Genomic DNA, 21,020 nt, shown 5'->3' with positions numbered 1-21,020 from the left:
CCTAGGTAAGATATGTTTGGCGTCGCTTAACGCCTCGACGGTCAATGAAACAGCAGATGTTGAGAATAAGGTTTATAATAAACACTTTGATATTTACAACAATGAAAGCACGTATAAAAGAATCTGTTTCTCACTGAGGGAGCTTTTTGGCGCGAGTGTTGACAGATGTCAAACGGGGCGCTGTCATCCAGTCGGTGTTGCTACTGGTTCTGACGGCGGCCACACCACCCCCCCACGAAGAATGGTGCGCACACCAAGTACAATGTACAACTTTAGTAGATTAGAATTTATACAAGTTTAGACCTATATGGATTAGGACTTATACAAGTTTAGACTTATACAGATTAGAACTTATACAAGCTTAGAACTTTACAGATTTAGAACTTAAACAACCTAGAACCTATGCAGATTAGAATTTACACAAATCAGAACTTTTCAGAACTTTTTAGATGTGACAAAACTAAAAAAATAATTAAAAATAACAAAAATCTTTAATTTTACTAAATTTAATAGTCCGGCCAGATCTACTTGTAGTCGGTTAGATCTTTTGAGGGGCAGTATCTGCGAGTACAGACGTAGGTGGCCGCGGCTGAGATTGGCTTTCCAGCAAAATTTTAGTTAAGTCGGGTGATTCCGGCTTGTCCTGTTCGGTGAATGCTGGTTTAAGGTGACGCATCGCTGAACAATTAATCGAAAACAGAGCATTTGTACCCCGCAACCCGCTCACACCCCTCTACTTTTTACGCGGCTTGCGAGGCGCAGTCGACCGTGCGTTACACTGACAGTAGTGACAGTGCCTAGAAAACGCGCTAGAACAGAGACGAGAGTTGCCATTACAATTTTGTTACTTTTTTTGGCAAAATAGTAGAAGGTGCATTACCTTTTACTATTTTGAAAGAAAGAAAGAAAACATGTATTCGTTCGTTTTTTGCGGAGTATTTTATGTTATGGGCCTATTTTAACAAGGTTTTATTGTATATTTGTATGAATATTTGTGTAAAATATTCCAAGTGAATTTTGACCCACTTCTAGTAGTCGTGAAATTTGGCATAGATACTTACGTGGGGTCGATGACAGTACAAGTACAATCAACAAAAAACATAGTCGGCAAAAAAGCTTGTATTAAAAATTACATTTTACTTATTTACGGTTTACACAGTTATTTACAAATTTACATATTTATATTTTAGATCTCACTTATTTACAGTTTAAAAAATATTATTTACAGATACATTATTAACAGACAACACAAACATTTATTGCCGTTAATATTTGGAAAATGGCATAACATAATTTAAATTGTCAAGGTTAGCAACTTCACCAATACCGAAAACCTTAGGAAAAATATTATCAGAGGAAATAGTAGTACTAGTAAGTAGCTTCTGCTGCTTCTAAAACGTTTCCGATATTTGGCACAGAATTTTCCTTATTATATCCTGTAATTACGTATTCCGGATCACGAATAGGCTTATTCCTAATATACCTTGGATCGACAAGCTCTGGGAGAAGATAATCGTAATAGAATTTGAGTAATTTTGGTTACATTAAGTCTACCCAAAACTTGTCATCTCTTTCTATAATTTCTGTTTTTATTTTATTGTCACCATACCATATTCCCAACAAACAATATTTATTTTGCAGATATGCAATTGTCCTTGAATTTGAAAATACCAATCCGATTTTTGGTTAACAATTACTTCGTTATTATTATTTTTTTTTTTATAAAAATGCATCTTTTTCTTTTCAATTGCCTCTTCAATACCAATTTTAAAAGGCGCTATGGGACATTTAATTTCTATAAGCATATCACTAGAAATACTATCGGGCGTAGCACCTAAAAAAGGATAGTTTTCATCGATAAGAAGAACATAGGGAAGATTACTGCAATGTTCTGCCGTCAGAATATAGCACTAGTCCAAACCGTAAACAGTTATTTGAACGCCTTTCAAATGTCCGTAGGATGCCGTAATATCATAATATATTTTTTCAATAAATTTTTAGGAAATACAGCTCTATCGTTACTATCGAATGTAAATATCATGTTATTTTGTTACAATGTCATATGTCATGATCCGTCATGGCGACAAACTATGAAAAGAACTGACGTTGTCATGGCGATTTGTGTACGGTTTGTGGTAGTGAACTGTAGAATATGATAATAACTCACCTTTTCTTAGTCATAATCATACATTTCTCAATTAAAGAAGCTTTCCTTTTCCTTTTGGAAAATCAGACACTTTTTTTTCCCCATTTTTGCTTGCTATTGTTTTATATGCGATCGATGGCGCGTGGCAGTTCGACTAGCATAGGTCCGTCGCTGACAACGCCGGCGGCGGGCTGAGGCATGCGCTGAGAGGGGACTGGTTTCGTAGGGTTTCATACAAAATACGAGCGCGCGCTAGCTTATATTAAAATGTCGTAAGCGACAAAACGGTTTTTGTCGTTTCAACTACAAATTACAATTTAATAAAATAAAATCCAACTTGAATGTTGAAGTATGGGTTAAAACTAATTTAATATGAAAATTTGGAATCTTAATTTGATCTGGGTTGCCTATAACAAGCAAATTGTGTTACAAGAGGTATCTTTGATATTTTTTTCTGTGCTATAAAATTTTACGAATCGTGTTTCGGCAACTTGGAAAACAAAGTCATTGAAATGAAGAATCAGGTTTTCAAATCTCACTTTGATATGTTTTGTAATTGCTGATAAAAAACTAGATGTTTTTCACCAAAATGCCCAATTCGTCGTCTTAACACGATTAACACTTAACTGTCACACGTCTGCCCTTGATATCCAGAGTTAAGGTCTTCATATCATTGGATCGTTTTAATATAGCGAAAGGTCCGGTATCAGAAGGTTGCGTGTTCAAATCACGTCGGGCTCACCACTTTGGCGTCGCTTAACGCCTCGACTGTCAATGAAACAGCAGATGTTGAGAATAAGGTTTATAATACACACTTTGATATTTACAACAATGAAAGCACGTATAAAAGAATCTGTTTCTCACTGAGGGAGCTTTTTGGCGCGAGAGTGTTGACAGATGTCAAACGGGGCGCTGTCATCCAGTCGGTGTTGCTACTGGTACTGACGGCGGCCACATATGTAAGCGATAAACCCTTGACATCAATGCTTGCGAGTTGTTTGTAGATGAAATATATTTTTCCTTTCCTATAATATATTAGTGAAAGGTGTTAGATTTACTCTTACTATATATAGCTTGTGTTTTTATTGATTGGATAACCATGAAGAAAAGTAGGTTTTATTTGGAAATAAATCCACACCACAAACTTCAACAAACTAGAAGCTTGAGGTTAATGTAGGAAGGGATAATATATATATTTACATTATATATATGTAAAAAATATTTAGAACTCTCTGCTACATGCCTAGCTTTGACCAAATATGATACATAAATGTCGAGAATTTTTTTGAATGGAATTATTAGTAGATAACCCTTATGTGTCAACCACAGATATAGAAATCTTAATATGCTCTTTTTTATATTTCACCTATTTATTACACGTCCCTAAGCGTTTCTTAAATCTAAACGGAACCAAATTTTAAGATTAAGTAATGTCACACTCCGTACAGTTCCCGCCCAAGGAATGAATGGCCAGTTCAATCAGGCAAAGATCCCCAAGCGAGTTTCCAACACCACACCTTAACCGTCATATTTCTAATGACAATCGTTAGTTCCCTATAGCGCCCTATAAACCGAACGCACGTTAGCCTAGGCGATGTACCATCAGATCCTAACAGACCTTGCCTGAAGGTTCTGGTTTCCTAGTACCATAGAAGCAGTAAAACCTACCAAAACTCATAAAATATGGTTTTACGTCCTATCAAACTAACCATGAAGACCTGTCTAGTACCCTATCGCAAACCTATCATAGCACGTAGATGCCCTAACAAACCCTAACTTTGTATCGATCGACCTAGGTCCTAGGTTAAAGTGTAATACTTACTTCCCAAAACTAGAGGTGTCGAACACCTCACATTTATTTTTAATTGCGTGGTGTGTAATGTTCAAAGTTTTCCGGAATGACAAGGAAAACTGCTAGCTTTTGGGGCTAGGTCAATTGGTGTGAAAGTGTCCCATGATATTTAATATTATTTATTATTATCTTGACGCTGCTGCTCGACGACCAGATTTATCTCTGCAAACGAGCGACGAGCGACTGCATGTGGCAGCACATTTATACTATGTTCCGGAACCAAATATCAGTGGATTCGAAAATATTGGTTCTTAAAATTGCATATGAACGCTGAATAGAAAAAAAATGCCTGATAAGAATTATTTCTAAAAACATGTAAAATGCTTAGGCTGTTTGAAGGTAAATTCAGCATCTAGTATAATGTTTTTTTTCTCGATCTCTTGTTTTTTGGACGTTATATCTCCTACTTTTTCGAATTCGACCTGGCAAGTTGGCAACATCAGGCGGTCGTGGCGTCGCCAAGCCAGCCAACCAACCAATTTCAACCAAACCAACGCAACGCCAGCCAGCCAGCAGCCATTTTGATTTCTCTTTGCTTTCTATGCTGTGCGTGAGCGCCTTGCGTCCTCTGCATCTGCCTTCTGTTTTGCAAGAAAAGAGTGTTAAGAAGATCAAAGTAATGGAGAGACTAGAAAAAGATGTAAGTTATAACTAAATTTACTTTTTATTAACGACCTGGCGTTTTGCCTATGTAGTTGATGTAAGTAGTTGAATTGAAAATAGTATTTTGAAACATGAAAGGTTTATGAATTAAATTCGGGTTTTGTTCGCGTACCTTGATTTTACCGAACCTCGATATTTCGGGACAAAATTTCGAATTTAATTCATAAAATTAGTAATGACCACGACAGTCGTAAAATATTGTTATTAAAGGTTTGATCATAGTCCTAGATAACATGTAGGTACTTAAATTGTAACGTTGATATTTCCATTATTTTCCATGCTACAGTTATGTTCTGTTGTTTTTTTTTTTATGGGCATGTTTTATAATTTGGGTGGGATTCGATTTATAGCATTCAAACATGGCGGATGAAGACGAGACTAACCAAAAAATGCACCTTTTTTGCCTTAACTATAATAGCTAATTTTATCGTAAATAAAAGCAACTCGAGCGAGATAGCATATTAGCAAAAAAAAGTTCATTTAGAGGTAAGTAAGAATGTTTACCGAACAAGACAAGTTATACTTCATTTTATTTTAACATTTGAAACTTACGGTACAAATTGCACACGTTTTTAAATGAAACAACGAGACCATCTAAAATTGTGTTAACTTCTGTAATAAAAACGTAATCAATACCGCTAATAAATGTACATGTAGGCATTTTTAATCCATTTGTGTTCGAAATACCGAGAAACGTGTGTTACAATTTGACTGTTCCACTCACTTGCTTTCGGTAACTAGAGCTACCAACTTTGACAACCTACAAATTGCTTCTGGTAGCCAGAGCTACCAGACGACCATTATACGATTTTTGATTTTTAATCTGTGAAGGGCACTTTCGGAGCGGTTTAAACTATGTCCTAAACATACCCAAATAAGATAGCAACACATATATTGTTAAATAGCTGTCGTTCTCAACTTTGTGAAAAAGTGAAGTTGCGTGAAAGTGCACAGTGGTTTAAAAATGCCGTAAGTATTCAAATTTATATTTTACTATTAAAAGTATACATTAAACGATTCTGTGTTTATCTATCTATCAGATTATAGCTATATTTCAGTCCCAATTAATAATTATGAATTATAATCTCACTTCAAAGTAGTTAAGACAGAGATTTTTTCGGTGACTTGCGATTGAAATGGCCAACATTTTGAAGAAAATAGAATATTTCTCGTAATATTCTAGTGATTAAAACAGTTTAAGTATTAAGTTTCATAAATAAACATAAAATCATTAACATCTATGACTTATTTACACAGGATTAGCGAATAAAACAAGTAACGGTCCATGTAAGTACGGGTACGGGTGATGGTAGCCGTAGCTGCCAAAAGCAATTTAGCCAACTACTCGTTTTGACATAGTAAGGCATGGAGCACACCAGACGCGCTGCGATCGCGTTTGGTACATTTTGTGATTTGTTCCTACTAATGTGTTAACAATGGTGTCAGACTAATCCCGGTGTTTCGCTTTTTGAATATATGTATGTTTTATGTATTAAATATGTGGTCCTATCAAATCTCGAATGTTCAAAGAGTATAAGTATTTTGTAGAGATAAAAAAGAAAAAAAAAGTTAATTATTTAATTAAATAAACTAACAATACAACCAACCTTTTACAGATTAAAGAATATTATATCTTTAAAAAAAAGTGATGTTACATTATAATTCGAATACTGCTGGATTGATTTTCATGGCTTTTAATTTATTACATTATTCTCCGCCTAGAATAGCAGAATAAATATATATTTCTTATTTTATGGCAATTTTTTTTAAGTTTTATAATAATACATTTTCACCTTTCTACCGGAATGGGAACTGGGACGGGAACAAGAAAGGAAACTGGAACAATAATTAATTAAAATCGTAAGCAATATTTACCACGAATAATTTATAAAGCACAACAACGCTTGCTGAGTCAGCTAATTATTTCATAAAATAAAAATTTTAAGTAAATGAGCTCAACTATTTGAGGCTGCTTATGTTTACTCATCTATTTAACAAGTGTATTCTTCATCGCATGTTTTTTAACTAATTTACTACTGTTGGTCATTTAATTAGGCTGTGTTTTGGGCTAATTAGTTGATAACTTTTAATAATCTAAAAATACACACCATAATATGACCGTAAGTTTTGCAGTGACCAGATTTTTTTTTAGTAGGTTACGCTAACGGCGACCATGGGGTAGAACAAAGTAATTATTGGTCAAAAAATATACTCTTGGCGGTTTTTACATAACCATAGTCTTATATATTATATAAATTGGGTAAATAGAAAAAAGGCTGTTATTTACTCTTCTACTAAATTAATCAAATACTGCTCTTCGGGTTCTTCATTTATATGTATGACGACTGAGGGGCTTTTAACAAATTTTACATTTGCGCGGAAAACAGTTAAGATTGCATTTTGAGCATCTTTTGTTTGGCGGAAAAGCAGTGCATGAGGTGTGTTTTTGTGCATGGGGTTTTATTTTTATGTAGGCTATTTTATATGATTTAAACAGACCAGTTAAATCAAAAAATAACGAAGACCAAAGACCACGCGGTCGTGGACGAGGACGAGGACGTGAACGAGGGCGAGGACGCGGCCGAGGACAGGGAATGGGGTTAGCTCAGCCCAGAGAGCTATTTCCTCAAAGTTCATCACCAAGCCCACCATCACCGGGTCCGGGTCCTAGTTCCAGGTTAATTTAATTATTTACTTATACGTACCTACAGATTATCATGTCGTCACCACTTTCGAAAAACCTTGTAGCAACCTGATTGCAATAAATGAGACACGGCGGGAATTTGTATGTAAATATATATTTTTTTAGATCATATGAAGAAGGAAAAGCGGTACTCTTAAAACGGCTCGCCGACACCAAAAAAAGATTAAACGCTATTCCGTCAGAGACCCGTAATACCTATGTGGCCAAGAAGAGGGAGAAGCAGCTGGAGAGGTTCTTGCTGCCAGACGCCCCTCCTCGCAAGCAGACGAGGTGAGATATCTAAAACTACAGTTATACATATTTATTAACATTGCGGTATACACTGAAGTAACTGTATTAAAATATAACAATTATGTTTTAGGAAACAGTCGCCCAATAGAAGCGAGTGCCGGTTAATGCCTGGGTCTCCGGCGTCACCTCCAGCTCGGAAGCTTATGCCGTGGGAGATAATGTAAGATGTTTGTATATGACACCGTATAATTGTAACTCCGCGAGAATATAAATAGCGCGCGAGATTATAAACTGACGGATTGGTTGCTTACGTTAGATTACAATCTCGCGCGTTAGATTATAAACCTATGGGTGTTTACAATCTTATGGTGACATAAGGTATATGTACAATGTGCTGCAGAATTGCTTGACCAATTTATTACTGAATTCATTTATAAATAATTGGCCATGCATTTGTGCAGCCCATAATATAAAGTAATTAAATTTGCTTTCATAATGCTTTTTACGTCACCCTAGGCCGTAATTGGGATTTTCTGCCCAAAAGGAGAAAATCTCACTTCCTGGCCAAGGCAAGACGCAACTTTATATCAACCGCAGGCGGTAACTAGTAAAGAATCCGATCCGAAGGCGAAGGCCACAAACACCTGCGATCCAGGACATATACTAATTCACCGCCCTAGGTATGGTAATGTACTATAATCAATTCACGTTTATATATTTTGCCTTCAGAGAAGATGACCCTGCCTGCGACGAATTGGCGACTACGCCTCGCCAGCAAAGGCTCGAGGCAGAATGTGATACCCCAACTAGGTGATTTTGGTTTTTAGATGCTGTTTTTATTGTTTTGTTAGCAGCTTTTAAAAAATACAAACTTCATGCGTTTTTTAACTTTTGCAGCGTTTTAAGTTTAGATAGTGCCATAGAAGTCCCGGGCTTCTCACCCCTGCGTGTTGACTGGACTACAGGCAATCTGAGTATGTTGCGTTTACTCTGACCCTAGTGAACGATTCTCGATTTTTTATGATCAATGCTAATTTTGAATTATATTTTAGGAAAACAAACACCGGTCACACCGGCAACGCACAGGTCCCAAAAACCGGGCCCTTCAAAGGCCAATTTAAATGAGAGTAAGTGCACGCAAATACACGAGTATTATTTCTTTGACATATCGATTTCTTGTGATTTTTCTAATTTTGAATTGTATTTCAGGGAACAAAACGCCCGTCAAACTCGCACCGTCCACGCTAAGGACACAAAAACCTGGCCCTTCAAAAGAAAATGTTATTCCAAGTAAGTGTCAATTATCTTTGCATATTCACCGATTTAGGGAGATGGGGTGAAAAATATTATAATAATACCCAGCTAAGCAATGAACACAAGTTGTTAAATGTAGGTGCGGTTTAAAAAACTAATTGCTTAATAATTTTATTTTCTATTTCAGATATTATTAAAAAGGACACCAAATCTAAACATAATAAAAAAAAAGTGATTACTGGACCAGGTATGTTACAAGCATAATTTATTCATCAGACGGTTTATGTGATATTTTTTATCATTATTATTTCCTTTATTCATGTTCAATCTGATACTCGGTTTTTTTTACTAAAATCACAATAACACAGTGACGGATATATAATACAAAAGAAACATTATTAAAGGTAAACCAAAAATATATGACTATTGTCAAGAGGGCGCTATTGTTCTTATTTATATGGCAATAGTTCAGTATAGTCAGAACAATGACATCTTAACTTGTCTACAACCTTTACCTGTTAGGTCTGATGTTAATTTGGAAAGGTTTTGTAGTGAAATAGTTTCATTCCCCGAACGTTTTTTTTTTTCAGTAGATTATTATAAACATTATTTACAATGATCCGTTGTTGACTACAAACAGTTTTGGGCATTTTTGTTATTGTTCAAAGAAACCGCCACAGTGACACTGACAATCATTAAAATTATTGACAGTCTAAGAAATGAGTTCCAATGAAATTCCGCAACATGGCGAGTCATATATTTCTGGTCAGGCTTTAAAAGCGAAATATAAAATACATACATACATACATAAAATCACGCCTTTCCCAGCGGGATAGGCAGAGACTACATCCTTCCACTTGCTACGATTCTGGCATACAACTCTCGCTTCCTCTACATTCATCAATCTCTTCATGCAGGCACGTCGGTTTAGAGTACTCCTGAGTTCCTGACCCGACCTTTCTTCAGAATGTCCCCGATTTGATCATGGTACTTTCGTCTAGGCCTTCCTCTCCCAACGTTCCCATTCACGCTCGTCTTATAGATCTGCTTAGTCAATCTGTTTTCATTCATTCTCTCAACATGCCCAAACGATCCAAGCATACCCTTCTCAATCCGTTTGACAGCGTTCCCTTATCGCACTATATCTAATTCTGTCACTCAATTTCACACCTCACATACTTCTTAACGCTCTCATTTCTACCGCATTTATTCTACTCTGATACCTTTCCTGCCACATCCAACTTTCACTTCCATACATGAGTGTTGAAAGAAAGAGAAAGAAAGAAAGAAAGATTTATTTTGGCTCCAAAAGTACCACCTAAAACTAAGACACCCCTCTACTACCCCAGAGGGAGGGAGGGGTGTTGGTACTAGCACCCCTCTATGCACAGCCAGACGAGCTCTTTTGGAGATTTTCTGGCTATTCATAAAGGTGTGCTATGCTCCATTCACTATATTACCAGCCTTTAGTCTCCTTTCAATATCACTTTCACACCTTCGATTCCTAGTAAACATCGATCCCAGGTACACAAATTCATTCACTTGCTCCAAGTTTTTGTCACCAATCCGGACACACACTTCCGTTACGTTTTCTTCCGTTTCAAATACCATAACTTTCGTCTTTTTTACGTCGTGTTTGTTTCGTCGTTTTGTCGAAATATAAAATTATTTGTAAAAACACATTTGAAGTTCATAATGGTGTTTTGTTTTTTCATTTATTGTTATATTTGTTATTGAACATAATCAAGTAGCTTGTTTAATTTTTAGATTACGGAACCAAGAGAGCGGAGGAGATTTTCGAGGGCTGGTGCCAAACCTTGCAGGCCGAAAGTGATGAAGACGAGGAAGATGATATTGGTGATATTGATGATAAGCAAACTCCCGTCGACATCACATGCGAAGAGTCCGCTATATTGCCACCAAATTTAGCCGAAGACGTTCGCCAATGGCTGGAAGACGAAGACGCAGACGCTGACAAAACTATAACGACTATGCTACCGATCGACCATCTGACATTTGACTGGACATGCGACCATACATCGTTTAAAGGACAGCGTGAGATATTTACAGCCACACCTGGACCCACATTTGATTTAGATGACACCACGACCCCACTTGATATATTCCGAAAAATCTTCGACGATCACCTCCTAGATCTAATAGTCACACAGACGAACAAGCACTCCAACTTATTAATTGACTTGACCAGATAACAACCGAACACTCAAGACTCATTAAATGGGAAAACACCGACAGAGAGGAGATACGCATTTTCCTTTCTATACTCATTTTGCAAGGGTTAGCCCCACTTAATGTCGAATCCGACTACTTTAAGGAGAATGGGTATCTCACCCTGAAATATTTTAAAAACCTCATGACATATAACCGATTTACTCTACTGAAACGAATGATACATTTTTCTGACAATATGACTGACCTGAGGGGACTCACATGTGCCCAAAAAAAGCTTCGGAAGATACAGCCTGTACTTGACCACTTAAATGAGAAGTTCGGCAAGCTGTATATTCCGAAGCAAAACATAGCCATAGACGAATCACTCCTCAAATGGCACGGTCGGCTCTCCTTTGCACAAAAAATCGCCACAAAAGCTGCCAAAGTTGGCGTAAAAAGCTACGAGTTGTGCGAGTCCGACGGGCTATTTGTGGAGCTGTGGAGGAGAAAGAACGCGAAGACTACTGACGGCAAAGACAGACAGGACGAAAATGAACAGCCCGACAGTGACTTGACTGACGAACCTGTGGCAACTTCTGCGTCTTCGATGCCTCCACCTCCCACGAACGCCACTGCACAGATTGTCCAAAGCCTTGCAAAGCCATTGCTGGGGTTGGGGTACACGTTAATACTGGTCAATTTTTATAATTCGCCATTGTTAGCGCGGTACCTCAAATCCCAAAAGACAGATTGTTTCGGGACACTGCGGGTAAACCGCGAATTTGTGCCCGAGGCAATTAAGTCTCTCGCAAAGACGGAGATGCGGGTCGGAGAACTTGTCCAGACCTTTTCGAGGGACGTGAGCATCGTTGTGTGGCGTAACACAAATATAGTGGCCATGATTTCGACTTTCCACGAAGGTGAGGTGGGTGGAAAGGAGAAATACGGCCGCTATAAGTACAAGCCCCAAGCTGTTTTAGGTTACAACATTTCAATGGGCGGCGTGGACAGGAAAGATCAATTGCTATCTGCGCACCCCATTGAAAGGTCAAAAAATATGGCGTGATACAAAAAAGTTTTCCGTCGGCTTTTAAATGTATCGATCCATAATGCGTTCGTCATATTTAAAAGCCGAAACACAACATCACAAATCGGGCATTTCGACGACGCTTGGCCGATGAAATGATTGCAGTATATTTGCCACCTCGTGTAAATTGCAATCCCCTTGTGAAAACAAGAGCAATTATACAGGGTGCATATTGTCGCCACTTTTGTTTAATGTATACTCAGAGGCTATTATCTCAGAGGCTCTGGAGGGGTTATCAACGGGCAAGTTATAAATAATCTTAGATATGCCGATGACACAGCTCTTATTGCTTCCAAGCCAGAGGATCTGCAAAGTATACTGGATGCCGTTAATGAAAGAAGTTTGAATGCGGGTCTTTCCATGAACATATCCAAAACTAAATTCATGGTGATATCGCGGAACCAAACTCTTAGTCCCAATATAACCGTTGCAGGAACACCTCTTGAAAGAGTCCAGCAGTACAAATATCTGGGAGCATGGGTCAATGAAGCATGGGAGTCCGACAATGAGGTCATGGCCCGGATGGAAATAGCCCGTGCGCCTTTCAACAAAATAAAAAAGGTACTCTGTAACAAGCAACTCAACATCAACCTTAGAGTACGAATGCTTCAATGCTACATCTGGCCAATAGTTTTTTATGGATCAGAGGCGTGGACCATTAAGGAGCACATACGCCGAAAACTGGAGGCACTGGAAATGTGGTTTTACCGTCGTATGTTACGCATAAGCTGGGTCCATAGAGTCACGAATGAAGAGGTACTCCGGCGAGTCAAAAAATCCCGAGAACTCATGTTGATCATCAAGAGAAGAAAGGTAGCCTATCTAGGACATGTATTAAGGCATGAGCGCTATCATTTACTTCAGACGATAATGATGGGAAAAATTGAGGGGAAAAGACGCGTCGGAAGAAGAAAGAAATCGTGGCTCCGAAACATCAGAGAGTGGACCGGTATCGCCAGTGTGGAAGAACTGTTTTCTCTGGCGAGAAATAAGGAGAGATATGCGGAGCTGACAGCCAACCTCCAGTAGTGGAGAGGCACTGCAAGAAGAAGAAAGAAATTAAAAAAGTGACGATATACTAACAAAGTGTCTGAAGTTCAAAATTATGCTATTTCGCTAGTTTTGTAAGAAAATCACGTCTCACTCTTGTATTGTTATAAGTTTTTATTTTTAATCAACCAATTATATTCAGGTGTGTATATGCACTAGTTATTTTACGAAACTGATTCGTTCATTAAATATTAATATTAAAAATAGTGTGTGCTTAATGCTTATGAAACATATAGTGAGGTGAGGACTAGCTTTTGCCCGCGGCTCCGCCCGCGTGGTATTCGGTTATCGCGCGCTGTTCCCTCGGGAACTGTACATTTTTCCAGGATAAAAAGTAGCCTATGTCACTCTCGGGCCCATAAACTATCTCTATGCCAAAAATCACGCCGATCCGTCGCTCCGTTACGGCGTGAAAGACGGACAAACACACTTTCGCATTTATAATATAATATTAGTATAAGTATATTGTATGTATTTTTATTTTTTATGTTGTTTTCAGAAGCCGTATTCTGTCATTATATTCTCATTTGAAAATGTTGAATATATAAGCGCCTCTTTAAGGAACTGGTTAAATGAAGACAAAAAGACATGTCTTTGGCCAAATAAAAAGAAAATTGAGAGGAAAGCCATAAATATGACACCAGAAGCTGATTGGATAACTTTAAAGGACATTCGCATAATTGGACATTATGGTAAGTGTGAGACTACATTAATTTACATCCGTCGGATTACTGTAGGGAAATTTGTTATACTGTGTTTTTGTATTGGTCTTAATTGTGCATGCATGTGCAAATTAACTGGTGCCATTAATGTTGTGTTCTTAACATAAAAAAATGTTTATGTATATACTAAGGCACTAACTCTGTCTGTTTGTTGGTTTTCCTGCCTGTTACTCTTAAACGCTTAACCTGTTGAACCGATTTAAGGAAGGAACATACTGGGAAGGACATAGGCTACCTTTGTAACGAAATAAAAAAAAATTTTGATTATTCGGCCCCGGGCGCCGGGATTTTTTGCCCAAAAGTCCGGCCAAACTCGCTGGTCTGTCCGGCTATTACGTTTGAGGACCTGGCAATCCTATACGTATCCCTATACCACTTCCCGGCCTCTGAAGTAATGTAATATTTTTGGTTGTTAGCCAACCTGAAGGAAGCAATGGCTGTAGAGAAATGTAGGCAGGCGGCGTCATCATCGTCAGAAGCGGAAACCGACAACAGGAAGATAACCAAAAACAAAAAGTATCGAGATGATTCATTATCTCCACCTCCACCGCTCTCTATGAAACCAATTGAAAAGGAATTAAACGAAATACATACGGGTAATTAATTCTATTTTTGATAATTTTGTAATAAAGTGGTTGATATTAACCTGTCCTCTCCCAGAGGCACAAATTTGTGCCCAAATTCCTTTGATCCTGTTATCCTGAGAGATGACAGATTAAGGGCTATATATATTTTACCGGGACACCATGGCGGCGCAACCAGTCGCCGCCACCAACAAAATGTATGCAGCTCTATGAAGGGTATCTCACCTGGACACTTGGTCGCGCAACTGATTTGGCAGCGCAACCAGCATAGACGCGTCCGCGTGCATGGAACATAACTGTACCCGTAGTGTAAGTTTTCGGTTACAAAATAAGTCTAGGTCGCATTCGCGTTAAAATCTCAATTGTATGGAAGTTTGCGATGCTCGTGTTTCCGTACAAATTGAGATTTTAACGCAAACGCGATCGAACGTATTTTTTAAACGAAAACTTACACTAAGGCCACGGAAATTATTGCGTTACACTAACAGCACTAACGATTCGTTTTTTTTATTTAGATAAAACAAAAGACCCCACAATAAATGACATCAATGAAGATGAAGTCAGTGAAATAGAAATGGAAAATGATATACTATCTGGGAAAAACACAAATGATAGCGTCATTCATAAGGAAAAGTTACCTAGTGAAAATAACATAAGTACAGGTAAGAATCGTATGTTTTAAGGGTTCCGTACCTCAGTTCAGTCTGCAAAAGGGAACCCTTTTTTATGCTTATATCACTTTGTTGTCCGTCTGTCTGTCTGTCCGTCCCTCAAGACCCCTTTTTCTCAGCAACGCGTGGAGTATCAAGCCAAATTTAATATAAAATAATCGGGTCTGCAACCCCTTGGAGCTGTAAAAAAATCAAACTTCTAAGTCAACGCAATCAAAAGATATCAATCAATAGCAATCAATAGCACAACCAAAAAGAATGCTCCCACACTGCGTTTATTTTGATTAGAAGCAGGGCTCTGCGCTAACACTGGATATTCATAGATACCCAAAAATTTTTACGGAACCCTCGGTTAGTGCGTCCGACTCGTCCTTTGCCGGTTTTTTTTATGGTGAAGTATATAGGAACCCTATAAAGATAGCATTTTATTTTTAGATTCCAATCCATCACAAGATTCGTCTGATACGAAATCTGTCACAGGCAGTGAAACTTCTAAAAGAAAGGAATTTGGTAAGTATGATAAAAAAAAAACTTAGTTTTTCATGATAGTTATTTTTTTATCAAATAGCTGGCAAGCGGGTACGCGGGTCACCTGATGGTAAGTGATCACTGCCGCCCATGGACACCTACAGCATTATTAGGCTGCCGATGCGTTGCCTAAATAATAATTTATAGATGGTTGCGTTTATTAATAATTTAAGGATAGTATGTACAATTATTAAGTTATATGTTAGTAAATAAATACATTTTACTTATAACTTGCTTTACATGCTTGCTTGCTTCTTTGAAAAGTCACTTTTTTTTTTTACAGATTATATTGCTAAATCGCTAATAGAGTTAAAAACTTTAATCACCTACACCATGCGCAAGGTCGACACAATTGAGAAGATTGGGGTTGTGTAAGTGTGTGTATTAAGTGGAGATCATTCCCGACTCCTTCTATCCCAAGTGCGTTAAGGAGGGAATTGTTTTCCGACATCAATGTTGTTCCAAATGCCGACCCATATGAAACATTTGTTCATATGTGGGATTGGCAATTTATGGAGCACATAGCTACGGAAACGAACAAATATGCTCAACAGTTGGCGGCCCAGTTGATGCTTAGCAACAACCTCCATCGACAAAGTCGCATATGCGACTGGCAAGACACGTCATCTGATGAGCTGTACGTCTACATGGCCATAAATGTAGCGATGGGAGTTGTGACTAAGGGTCGAGTGTCCGACTACTGGAATGCCGATGAGACCATATTTCTTACGCCCAGGTTTCGCGTGTACATGTCTCTAAGAAGTTTCAGTTTACACTTCCGGGACAATAGGGATATGTACACGCTGAACCTGAGCCATTCCGAGGCGAAATTATACAAGATCCAGCCAGTAGTAGACCATTTGAATAACGCGTTCCAATCTTTGTATAACTTACAGCAAAACATCGCGCTTGATGAGTCTCTGCTGCAGTGGAAAGGTTTATTGGAAATCAACCAATTCATTCCGAATAAAGCTGCAGTAGTAGGCATCAAAACCTATGAGATCTGTGAACCGCAAACTGGCTCCTTATGGCGGTTTGTGGTTCACGCTCACAAGCGTACAACAACGGCGGCTTCAAACACGGATCCGCTACAAACATTTATACCGAACATTGTCTTGACGCTCTTACAAGGGCTCGAGAACAAGGGTCATACGATATGGGGATGAATAATTTTTATAATTCACCGGCTCTGCCCGAGGATTAAAATCGCTTGAGTTCGACTGCGTTGGCACATTACGTACCAATCGTCGGTTTGTACCAAAAGAGCTGACAGATTTGACTTGTATGGAGAGATCAGAACCGTGTGGCGATGATCTCGACGTACCATGGGAACGCCACCACCCAAGTCAAGGGGGTAACTAAACCAGTTCTTATCCATGACTACAATCTTATGATGGGTGGCGTGGATAAGAAAGATCAGATGCTGGCCACATTATATTTTTAAACGGACAGGTGTGGTAAAAAAAGTTATTCCGCCGCCTCCTGAATGTCTCCATTTAAAATTCTTATATAATATGTAAACATAGCAATCCTTCCATCACTCACCGCTCCTTCCGAAAGTCCCACGTTTTGTCTATTTTTGAACGCCATTTCACCCGCACTTTCCCTCCTGCAGCTTTATTGGAGGGCCCGCGAGCTGTCTATACCGTCAGGGAGCATTACCTGAAGGAATATGACTTTGACCCGAAGCTCAAGGGCCGAAAACGGCGAGTATGTGTGGTCTGCAGAAAGCGGGTCACGACATACTGCGGCAGCTGCAATAAAGCTGCATGCATGTTCCAATGTTTCGTATCAATACTAACAAGGTGTCTGAAGTTCAAAATTATGCTATAGTTTTGTAAGAAAATCACGTCTCACTCTTGTATTGTTATAAGTTTTTATTTTTAATCAACCAATTATATTCAGGTGTGTATATGCACTAGTTATTTTACGAAACTGATTCGTTTATTAAATTTTAATATTAAAAATAGTGTGTGCTTAATGCTTATGAAACATATAGTGAGGTGAGGACTAGCTTTTGCCCGCGGTATTCGGTTATCGCGCGCTGTTCCCTCGGGAACTGTAAATTTTTCCAGGATAAAAAATAGCCTATGTCACTCTCGGGCCCATAAACTATCTCTATGCCAAAAATCACGCCTATCCGTCGCTCCGTTACGGCGTGAAAGACTGACAAACACACTTTCGCATTTATAATATAATATTAGTATAAGTATATTGTATGTATTTTTATTTTTTATGTTGTTTTCAGAAGCCGTATTCTGTCATTATATTCTCATTTGAAAATGTTGAATATATAAGCGCTTCTTTAAGGAACTGGTTAAATGAAGACAAAAAGACATGTCTTTGGCCAAATAAAAAGAAAATTGAGAGGAAAGCCATAAATATAAATATGACACCAGAAGCTGATTGGATAACTTTAAAGGACATTCGCATAATTGGACATTATGGTAAGTGTGAGACTACATTAATTTACATCCGTCGGATTACTGTAGGGAAATTTGTTATACTGTGTTTTTGTATTGATATTAATTGTGCATGCATGTGCAAATTAACTGGTGCCATTAATGTTGTGTTCTTAACATAAAAAAATGTTTATGTATATACTAAGGCACTAACTCTGTCTGTTTGTTGGTTTTCCTGCCTGTTACTCTTCACGCTTAACCTGTTGAACCGATTTAAGGAAGGAACATACTGGGAAGGACATAGGCTACCTTTGTAACGAAATGAAAAAATTTCGCCGGGATTTTTTGCCCAAAAGTCCGGCCTAACTGGCTGGTCTGTCCGGCTATTACGTTTGAGGACCTGGCAATCCTATACGTATCCCTATACCACTTCCCGGCCTCTGCAGTAATGTACTATTTTTGGTTGTTAGCCAACCTGAAGGAAGTAATGGCTGTAGAGAAATGTAGGCAGGCGGCGTCATCATCGTCAGAAGCGGAAACCGACAACAGGAAGATAACCAAAAACAAAAAGTATCGAGATGATTCATTATCTCCACCTCCACCGCTCTCTATGAAACCAATTGAGGAATTAAACGAAATACATACGGGTAATTAATTCTATTTTTAATAATTTTGTAACAAAGTGGTTGATATTAACCTGTCCTCTCCCAGAGGCACAAATTTGTGCCCAAATTCCTTTGATCCTGTTATCCTGGGAGATGACAGATTAAGGGCTATATATATTTTACCGGGACACCATGGCGGCGCAACCAGTCGCCGCCACCAACAAAATGTATGCAGCTCTATGAAGGGTATCTCACCTGGACACTTGGTCGCGCAACTGATTTGGCAGCGCAACCAGCATAGCCGCGTCCGCGTGCATGGAACATAACTGTACCCGTAGTGTAAGTTTTCGGTTACAAATTAAGTCTAGGTCGCATTCGCGTTAAAATCTCAATTGTATGGAAACACGAACAGCGCCTCTAGCGGCAAGTTTGCGATGTTCGTGTCTCCGTACAAATTGAGATTTTAACGCGAACGCGATCGAACGTATTTTTAAATGAAAACTTACACTAAGGCCACGGAAATTATTGCGTTACACTAACAGCACTAACGATTCGTTTTTTTTATTTAGATAAAACAAAAGGCCACACAATAAATGACATCAATGAAGATGAAGTCAGTGAAATTAGAAATGGAAAATGATATACAATCTGGGAAAAACACAAATGATAGCGTCATTCATAAAGAAAAGTTACCTAGTGAAAATAACATAAGTACAGGTAAGAATCGTATGTTTTTAGGGTTCAGTTCCTCAGTTCAGTCTGCAAAAGGGAACCCTTTTTTATGCTTATAGGATCACTTTGTTGTCCGTCTGTCTGTCTGTCCGTCCCTCAAGACCCCTTTTTCTCAGCAACGCGTGGAGTATGAAGCCAAATTTAATATATGTTGGAACCTCTTTGAGGTAATGAATACTCTCTACGTAGCTTATGATATTAAGAAGAAATATTCATGTCACTCATATTGATTTGATCCTCTGTTTGTTGAGAAAGTGGAGTTAGAAGTTCTAAATAAAATTACTCTTCGGAAGATCTGTGCCCCTTTTATTTCACAATATAAAATAATCGGGTCTGCAACCCCTTGGAGCTGTAAAAAAATCAAACTTCTAAGTCAACGCAATCAAAAGATATCAATCAATAGCAATCAATACCACAACCAAAAAGAATGCTCCCATACTGCGTTTATTTTGATTAGAAGCAGGGCTCTGCGCTAACACTGGATATTCATAGATACCCACAAATTTTTACGGAACCCTCGGTTAGTGCGTCCGACTCGTACTTTGCCGGTTTTTTTTATGGTGAAGCATATAGGAGCCCTATAAAAATAGCATTTTATTTTTAGATTCCAATCCATCACAAGATTCGTCTGATACGAAATCTGTCACAGGCAGTGAAACTTCTAAAAGAAAGGAATTTGGTAAGTATGATAAAAAAAATCTTAGTTTTTCATGATAGTTATTTTTTTATCAAATAGCTGGCAAGCGGGCACGCGGGTCACCTGATGGTAAGTGATCACTGCCGCCCATGGACACCTACAGCATTATTAGGCTGCCGATGCGTTGCCTAAATAATAATTTATAGATGGTTGCGTTTATTAATAATTTAAGGATAGTATGTACAATTATTAAGTTATATGTTAGTAAATAAATACATTTTACTTATAACTTGCTTACATGCTTGCTTGCTTCTTTGAAAACTCACTATTTTTTTTTTACAGATTATATTGCTGAATCGCTAATAGAGTTAAAAACTTTAATCACCTACACCATGCGCAAAGTCGACACAATTGAGAAAATATTGGGGTTGTGTAATCTAAATGAGAAAAATAAGTCGGACCAATTATGTGATCGATTGCCACTAAAACAATTACAGGATCTTGAAGAGCTTGAACAAGAAGTAAGACAGAGTGAAACACTGAAGAATATTCTAATTACTAATATACTAATTCTTTTAGTAAAGAAACCTCAAAAAATGTGGACCTGGAGAAGCCCAGACGGGAAAACTAAGAATCAAATTGATTATATTCTTAGCTCCAAAAGATATATCTTCGAAGACGTAGACGTTATCAACATGGTGGGACCATCGCATAGTGAGAGCCCGATTGGCCCTCAACCTCAAACTCGAACTACGACGCCTAGTTGAAAGTAATAGACCATCTGAAGACAGAAAGTATATAGAAGTGCAGAGGGAATACTACCAGAGAAAACTCTCAGAGAAACTAACAGCCTAGGATGCTTGGGACATAGACGCCATAAACGACCAACTAGTCTGCTCTATTAACGAAACGCTAGACGAGATAAGCGTAAATCCAAATTAGCACAGGAGCCAAAGTCAAAAGAGCTGGCCGCACTGCTG

General features: G+C 38.2%; 2 protein-coding genes across 10 annotated transcripts; both read left to right on the top strand.

Moving 5' to 3' along the window:
* Positions 1-4,548: 4,548 nt before the first annotated feature.
* LOC141438899 (uncharacterized) lies at positions 4,549-11,094 on the top strand. Of its 6 annotated transcripts, none has more exons than XM_074102979.1 (11): positions 4,549-4,638; positions 5,919-5,948; positions 7,159-7,338; positions 7,471-7,635; positions 7,727-7,816; positions 8,326-8,406; positions 8,494-8,570; positions 8,649-8,723; positions 8,806-8,886; positions 9,038-9,097; positions 10,618-11,094. In XM_074102979.1, the coding sequence occupies exons 3-11, from the start codon at positions 7,256-7,258 to the stop codon at positions 11,061-11,063; spliced, it is 1,158 nt and encodes a 385-aa protein (XP_073959080.1). In that variant the 5' UTR covers positions 4,549-4,638; positions 5,919-5,948; positions 7,159-7,255; the 3' UTR covers positions 11,064-11,094. The 6 variants fall into 6 exon arrangements, with proteins under 6 accessions (XP_073959080.1, XP_073959062.1, XP_073959071.1 ...); XM_074102961.1 differs by lacking the exon at positions 4,549-4,638 and adding an exon at positions 5,591-5,630; XM_074102970.1 differs by lacking the exon at positions 4,549-4,638 and having other exon boundaries at positions 5,705-5,948.
* A 2,573-nt stretch (positions 11,095-13,667) lies between these two features.
* On the top strand, positions 13,668-21,020 carry LOC141430969 (uncharacterized). Of its 4 annotated transcripts, XM_074091887.1 has the most exons (10): positions 13,668-13,851; positions 14,298-14,477; positions 14,981-15,127; positions 15,572-15,646; positions 15,948-16,035; positions 17,913-18,111; positions 18,537-18,713; positions 19,241-19,388; positions 20,008-20,082; positions 20,383-21,020. In XM_074091887.1, the coding sequence occupies exons 1-6, from the start codon at positions 13,794-13,796 to the stop codon at positions 17,959-17,961; spliced, it is 597 nt and encodes a 198-aa protein (XP_073947988.1). In that variant the 5' UTR covers positions 13,668-13,793; the 3' UTR covers positions 17,962-18,111; positions 18,537-18,713; positions 19,241-19,388; positions 20,008-20,082; positions 20,383-21,020. The 4 variants fall into 4 exon arrangements, with proteins under 4 accessions (XP_073947988.1, XP_073948004.1, XP_073947996.1 ...); XM_074091903.1 differs by lacking the exon at positions 15,948-16,035; XM_074091895.1 differs by lacking the exons at positions 19,241-19,388; positions 20,008-20,082; positions 20,383-21,020 and having other exon boundaries at positions 18,537-18,717.

This window comes from Choristoneura fumiferana, chromosome Z, assembly GCF_025370935.1.
Source record: "Choristoneura fumiferana chromosome Z, NRCan_CFum_1, whole genome shotgun sequence".
In the NCBI taxonomy this organism is placed as follows: Eukaryota; Metazoa; Arthropoda; class Insecta; order Lepidoptera; family Tortricidae; genus Choristoneura; species Choristoneura fumiferana.
Note: the sequence above shows the minus strand (reverse complement) of the source record. Positions and strands in the feature narration are given on the sequence as shown.

Excerpts from the sequence above, each read along its gene's own strand:
- LOC141438899 (XM_074102979.1), top strand. The coding sequence starts at position 7,256 with ATGGGGTTAGCTCAGCCCAGAGAGCTATTTCCTCAAAGTTCATCACCA. Across the intron at positions 7,339-7,470 it reads GGTCCGGGTCCTAGTTCCAG|ATCATATGAAGAAGGAAAAG; the intron begins GTTAATTTAATT and ends ATATTTTTTTAG. Across the intron at positions 8,571-8,648 it reads CTGGACTACAGGCAATCTGA|GAAAACAAACACCGGTCACA; the intron begins GTATGTTGCGTT and ends ATTATATTTTAG.
- LOC141430969 (XM_074091880.1), top strand. The coding sequence starts at position 19,265 with ATGACATCAATGAAGATGAAGTCAGTGAAATTAGAAATGGAAAATGAT. Across the intron at positions 19,389-20,007 it reads TGAAAATAACATAAGTACAG|ATTCCAATCCATCACAAGAT; the intron begins GTAAGAATCGTA and ends TTTTATTTTTAG. Across the intron at positions 20,083-20,382 it reads TTCTAAAAGAAAGGAATTTG|ATTATATTGCTGAATCGCTA; the intron begins GTAAGTATGATA and ends TTTTTTTTACAG.